This window comes from Teleopsis dalmanni, chromosome 2 (assembly GCF_002237135.1).
Source record: "Teleopsis dalmanni isolate 2A chromosome 2, ASM223713v2, whole genome shotgun sequence".
In the NCBI taxonomy this organism is placed as follows: Eukaryota; Metazoa; Arthropoda; class Insecta; order Diptera; family Diopsidae; genus Teleopsis; species Teleopsis dalmanni.
In genome coordinates this window covers 185,025,322-185,032,666 of record NC_051847.1, presented here as the reverse complement: position 1 = coordinate 185,032,666, position 7,345 = coordinate 185,025,322, and the positions used below count along the sequence as shown (strand labels likewise).

General features: G+C 30.9%; 1 protein-coding gene across 1 annotated transcript; it reads left to right on the top strand.

Annotated features, from left to right (window-relative positions):
- Positions 1–6: 6 nt before the first annotated feature.
- LOC119678580 (oxysterol-binding protein-related protein 8-like) lies at positions 7–4,380 on the top strand. Its single transcript, XM_038090489.1, has 5 exons — positions 7–132; positions 194–375; positions 441–1,305; positions 3,413–3,708; positions 3,786–4,380. The coding sequence occupies exons 1-5, from the start codon at positions 10–12 to the stop codon at positions 4,045–4,047; spliced, it is 1,728 nt and encodes a 575-aa protein (XP_037946417.1). The 5' UTR covers positions 7–9; the 3' UTR covers positions 4,048–4,380.
- Positions 4,381–7,345: the final 2,965 nt, after the last annotated feature.

Sequence of the window (7,345 nt, the reverse complement as noted above, 5' to 3'; positions counted from 1 at the left end):
AATCTTCCAATGTCGGGCGCTGAGTCAGGAGAAACTGATTCAGATGCTTTAGAACAAGATGATCGAGACTTACTGTGTGATGGCGCAAAAGAAACACGTTACGTGGGGCTTATAGAAGAAGAGTTTAATCAGGTATGGTACTTTTCTTAATATGATAATTTATTAATATCTAAAATTTTTTCTAACTGTACAGCACGTCGGTGAGCAAGTAGAAGAACTAGCTGAAGAAAATAAGAGCTTAATATGGATATTGGTGAAACAAGTCCGTCCAGGCATGGATTTAAGTAAGGTGGTTTTGCCTACTTTTATTTTAGAACCACGTTCGTTTTTGGATAAATTATCTGATTCATATTATCATGCAGATAAATTGTCGAGGTTAGTGACATAAAATACACATTCTTATAACCAAAATATTAACTTCAATAAATTCTTAATTTTAGGGCTGTCGAAGAAGATGATCCATTTACACGTATGAAAATGATTGTTGAATGGTATCTATCAGGATTTTATAAGAAACCCAAAGGCTTAAAGAAGCCTTATAATCCTATATTGGGAGAAACATTTCGTTGCTATTGGGAGCATCCTAACGGCAGCCGTACATATTATATAGCTGAACAGGTTTCACATCATCCGCCAGTGTCGGCATTTTATGTAACTAATCGACAAGATGGTTTCTGTATTAGTTGCTCTATATTGGCTAAATCAAAATTTTATGGTAACAGTACATCAGCAGTACTTGAAGGTGTTGCCACACTTACACTTCTGCCACGTGGCGAAAGTTATACGTTAACCACACCTTATGCACACTGTAAGGGAATTTTAATGGGCACACTTTCAATGGAATTAGGTGGCAAAATCAATATAGATTGCGAGAATACAGGATACAAAACAGAATTAGAATTTAAACTTAGACCATTCTTAGGTGGTAGCGATCACACGAATTTAGTTGTTGGTAAAATAAAATTAGGAAAAGAAACTTTAGCTTCAATACAAGGTCATTGGGATTCGGAAATATTTATAAAAGATACAAAAAGTTCTGAAGAAACATTATTGTTTGCAGCAAATAAGGAAACAAAAATGAAACGCTTGGTAAGACATGTTGTACCTTTGGAAGCGCAATTACCTACTGAATCAGAAAAACTATGGCTACATGTGTCAGATGCTATAAAAAGGGAAGATCAAATTGCCGCTACTGAAGAAAAGACGGTGCTTGAAGAAGCACAGAGAAATGGTGCTAAAGAACGAAAAGCGATGTTAACTAATTGGATACCTGCACATTTTCAACAGGATATTTTAACTGGACAGGTAAGTGTCGATTTTATATACATATACATATACATATACATATACAATGAAAACACTATACAATGCACGTCGATGGGAATTGTTGTTATGTTGCGGCCCACGGAGTTCTGTAAAGTAGATAGCATAAAAGGAATCACATGACGAATATATGGGTTATAGTTATGGTTCTGTGAGTGAGGAAGGGATTGTTATGTAGTAGAGTTGGATTAGAGATGGGGGGCATTTAAATTGAAGCCAACCAGGATCAAGACGGAGAAACCTATAGTTGTACTATTTAAAAGAAAGTACAGTGGTCGTCCAGTATAACGAACGCTCGATATTACGAATTTTCGATATAACGAACACCCAAAATATTTACATTGATTGTTCTATATAACGAACGAAAAAAAAAATTCTGCTCCATATTACGAACAAAAAATTTTTTGTTTCTTATTCGTTTTTGTTGTATACAAATTATGCTTTTGAATATAATTTTACTATAAAACTAGCATTATTCAGCTTAGAATATGCATGTAATTGTCCGTTTTTTTTTTTTCTGAGAAAAATGCCTATATATGGCAAAATGCATATATGCAGGCGCCACTGATCTGTTGTTCACAAATTCAGTTTATCATATACGAAATACTATCCAATACTATCTAACTATTATTGTTAGTGTGACATTAGTACATACGAAGTTAATAAATGGAATAATGCTGATAATACCATCGATGTCTCGGACGAGGATGATGGATCTGATGACGAAAATATAGAAGAAAATAATTTAGAAATTATTAAACATAAAGATGCCATAAATCATTTCGAAAAATGCATAAAGTGGGCGATTAACAATAATGAAACTTCAAAATTAGCTGTACTAAGAGAACTACAAGAAAAAGCTGTTCAGAAAAGTCTTGAGTGTAGTAAAAAACAAACAAAAATTAATGATTTTTTCTACTCTACACTATGATTGAATGCGTCCTTTCTTATAAATAATTTTTGTAACAACCGAATAAAAAATACTTTTAAATAAATATATACTCGTACGTGTTTATAAGTTAATTTATGAACTCAAATATATGAAATCTCCTAAAAATAACCATATTGGTAGGTAAATGTATAACATTCGATATTACGAATTTTTCGATATAACGAACAAGGGGTGCAACATAAAATTCGTTATATTGGACGTCCACTGTACTTTGTTTCTAGAATGATAACAGATGACTATAGCATATATTACATAGCTAAAAGATATGTTTATTTATGTTAACAGAGTTTTCACTATATAAATAAAAATTGCTTGGAATGAAAATAATAAAATAGTAGATCTAATACATCTAATAGTTTTTCTTATCATAGCATGAGATATAAGGATGCTTTTTAATTTATTTTTATTTTCAATATAAGTTTATAATTTAAAGCTAAAATATGCCGAGATATATAAATTGCACAAATGCCTTTAATTCATAAAGGCATTTGATTAGCTTACAATGTTTGATAAATTTTATTAATTTATTTTATTATTAATTAATGATTTTAATGTAGTATTTTATAATTATTAGGATAATAGTGATTATTAATAATAAAAATCTTTGAAGATTAACACTGTTCTAAGTTAGGTTAGGTTGAAGTTGGAGCTTTGCACATCAAAGCCCACTAGAGCTCACATAATATGCTGTTGTGATAGTGTAGATTATACTATAGATACCATGTTCATATGTAGATCAGAACGAAATTTTAAAAAGATGGCAGTGGTCAGCATACACACAATGCTGAAAAGCATGATTTTCATTCAAGTGAAAATGTGCCAATCAGACAAATCTATAAACTTGCTATGCCAACTCTTTCAGGTCAATAAAGTTGGACATTGCTATAGAAGGTGAGACATGGCTTCCCCCTCTTCTTTAGTGTCACAATCACAACAAATGTAGAACTAGTGTCTCATAACATTCCCTCTTAGTTCGCAGTTTTCTGTCAGCACCGATATTATAGTGCTGAGCAGGTTGCAGAAGCGGATCGTAAAGCTTTTTTTATTTTTATTTTATTATGGAAATTAAAAATTAAATTCTAAAGAATATGTTATTATGTCTTTTTTAATAATTTACACAAATTATCTTTTTTCTAGTGGATTTATAAATATGCCGATTTACGTCCCTGGGATCCACGGAATGACGTTAAACAATTCGAATGCAATTATAAAGTATTAACAAAAACCCGTCACCAAGCGCCTTTGGTTCGTACTACAAGTGTTCTTAGTGGTGATCAAATGCATGTTGTAGTCACTGATTCAATACCAATGCCTGTAATCACAGCACAACGTAAAGTTAGAAATATGATACAAGCAGAACAAAATGTTTCGGACTCAAGTCAATCGAATGATGAAGTGGTGTTGAATGCAGTGACAGATAAATCTCTTAAAAGGTATGTGTATAATCATGCATAAAGAATTATAAAGAATTATAATAATTATAATTTTTTTATAAATAATATAATTATAGATTAGCAACATCATTGGATCAAGTCAATAGAACTTTAGAAGAAAATTCCCGACAATTAAGAATTATAGAGCTTAAACTTGAACGTATGGAATATGCACCGCCATTTACGACTTGGAAAAATCCTACTGAAACGGATGTAGCAGTTTCGAAACTTATGCGTGGGCTACCTAGTACAGTACCGCAGTCTTCTGTAGTAAAAGCTGTTGCATATGGTGTGATCAGCGTAATATGTTATGTTATTCTAAAATGGTTTTTTAAGTAAAAAAAAATGTCTATATTGCATGAAATTTAATACGCTTCCATATGGCTTATGAAAAAATAGAACCCTGCCTCAAAGATAAATATGCTCTCAGGTTATTGATTACACGGTATAATTCACATTATAAAATACGGTTTCATTGCTTGATCATTTTCAAAATTTATTACTGTAATCTATGACGGCAAACTTTATATCCTTTCCACTATAGAAAGATTTTTAGTATTAAATTAAAAGAGTTTGTAAATTTCTTTGTAAAATTATTTAATCTAAAATTATTTGCAATATTTTATATATAATGCACTAAATTTGTAGACTTGCTGACATGTATCATTTAAGACGAATAATAAATATAATTCTAAAAATTATTGAATTAATTTGTATATACATAAGTTTAATATAACAATTCCATGATTTTTCACACTTTTTGGGATTCTGTCAATATACATAAAATTATTAACCTTATAATGAAAAATTGATAATCAATGTTGAAATTTTTTTTTTATTTTATTTTTTTTGTGTGAAATTTATAAATTTTATTCAAGCACTTTTTTTATAATCCTTAATTAACTAAACACTTATGTACACTGAATTTTTTATAAACTAATTAATATATAGCAATTTGTATACACGAAGATTTATAAATTCGCTAATCTTAAGATTGAAAAAATAGCTGCTTACTTTAAAGAAAAATATATTTAGAGAAAACAATAATGTTTTATTTGTTATTACAAAAAAAATATATATGAATAGTTAATAAATACTGTCTTATTTAATAGAAAGTGCTGCAATTAGTTAAAAATTTTCAAGATTAGCAATTTCAACACATCTAACCTACGGGGACGACCAAATGCCACGATAAGTGATGTCAGTTCCAAGAACGGCCGGATCTACTTCTCGGAGCTACCTGTCGCTATAGACTACCAAGAAAATATCTCAAAATTATTTTCATGTTATTGACGTTTCTGTAATGTTGTTCTAACATAGATTTCGGGAGGTCTCCTAAGTAATTCACGTTTCTCTCATGTTGTAGCCCAAATTCCAGGTAAGAACAGGTCCAAGAACAGGTCCTACCAAGAAAATAACTCAAAATTATTTTCATCTTATTGACGTTTCTGTAATGTTGTTCTAGCACAGATTTCGGGAGATCTCCTAAGTAATTCACGTTTCTCTCATGTTGTAGCCTAAATTCCAAGTGCGAACAGGTTCAAAAACAGGTCCTACCAAGAAAATAACTAAAAATGATTAATATCTGTTGTTCTAACAGAGATTTCAGGAGGTCACCTAAATAATTCACGTTTCCCTCATGGTGTAGCCCAAATTCCAGGTGTGAACAGGTTTACATTAAGGAATTACTTGTCTTTTATTAGCTGCTCACACAACCAAGTGTCAACTCGACTTTATAAACTCGAAACTATAAAGTGTCGCTTACTCCTTTCAGGACTAAAAAGGATGTATTGCCATGTCCAGAGCATTTAAATGATATTATTTTGAGATGTTTTGCTTAAGTATGACTTCGTCGCACCTATTCGTATCTAACGCAAGCACGCAACCTGACATATATTTAAGAAGGATTCTTTTAGATAATTTCACTAGTTCAAAAAAAAAATCGGTTATCTAATTGACTATCATAAATGAATATATATCGTAACTATTTGAAAATTGTTTTAATGTTGCTAGCTTAATATTAACTCTATAGTTGTCGAAACTCAGTCTTTTTAGTGATGAGTTTAAAGCATAAGTTAGAATGATGTCTTAGTCTTTAAGGTTTAAGTTTTAGTTTTGGGTTTCGATATAAATATTTCAGTGAAAACGTTATGAATTTTCTATCAAGTCATCATAAGTCAAAGATACTCACTGCAGAATTCAGAGAACATTACAGAATAATTTTTTTTTACCTATCACAGACTTAACCGTAATAATTAATACGAACTACATCTAAGATTATATAGAGATGTTAAAGAGGGCAATACATTGAATTATGAAGTAGTGTCCCACCTATCTTTCCGGCACATAAGTAAGAAGTTGTGTTCCATCTGGCCGATAGAGTTAGAATTACTAATAGAATTACTGAAATTAACGTAATGCCATCCCGACACGCTAACATGACACTTGGTGGGTCAAGAAGTAATAACAGAGAGAAGATGAACTTGGAGTCCAAAAGAAACTTTGCCTAAATACGTTTGAAACACTTGCACATTATTACCTAAAGTTCATTCCACTCGTTTTTATCAAGATTGTAATCTATATCAATATAATATAATTATACTATAATAACATCTACTTAGTTTGATTCAGTTAAAATTACTAGATTAATTATTACGAATTACGATATTGATCCAGTTAACCTTTTGTTGGGCATCAAACAGAATTATATTCTGCATACCAAGAACTTCGTAGTACTAATATAGGTTAATATCATATTTTAGACTTGTTCTTTGTGTTGGAACACAGCTTTCATTAATATTTAATATCTATCTCATCACTATTCCTTCAGATTACTTTTTACTAGTTATTCAATACGAAGTGCAGCAATAGTTGTAATGTTTCCGATTTATGGTTTCACTATTGATAATGTTTATATTACCTTATACACAGTTAACGTTCAATTAGTTTAGTTACTTTAAATATCTTAGTACCACCACCGCTTTGGACTCCCTATCTGTATAAGGTAAATAAATATAACGTTGTACCAGAATGACAACTGAATTCTTAAAGCTCATATTGGTTTCGGTGATAAGTTTAAATGAGCTGAAAATCATACGAATACATAGATGGCAGTAGATCATTTAAGAGCGTATGAGAGAAAAGATTACGATTTCGACCTTTCGAGCATACTTGACAACGGATTATAGGAAAACCAACTATTTTGAACAAATTTTTTCACTTTCTATGTTATATAGCGTATTATATTATATTAATAATAATATGAAAATCACAAATAACAAGTAAACGCGCCATCTGCTGTCAAAACGGCGTGCACAGGAAGTCCTGCCTAGAAATTATATGTAAACTTTTTTAAAGAAGACTAGTTGTTCTCACGTATCATTGGAGACATACCATATTAGTCCCATTAAATTCGGGTTGTTGTTACATTCTTAATATTAAGGTGTAGTTAGATCTGTTAAGTAAGTTAAATCTGTTGTTGCTATTGATACCCGAAAAGATTTATATTGCAGGAAACATGAAAGGAATTATTACGTAAAAATACTTAGCAAGAACCCCTAATATAGAATAGTAGGGACTAATATCCTAAGATATGGACTAGGAGATAAGTAAAAATATGAGAGATTATTTGGGATAA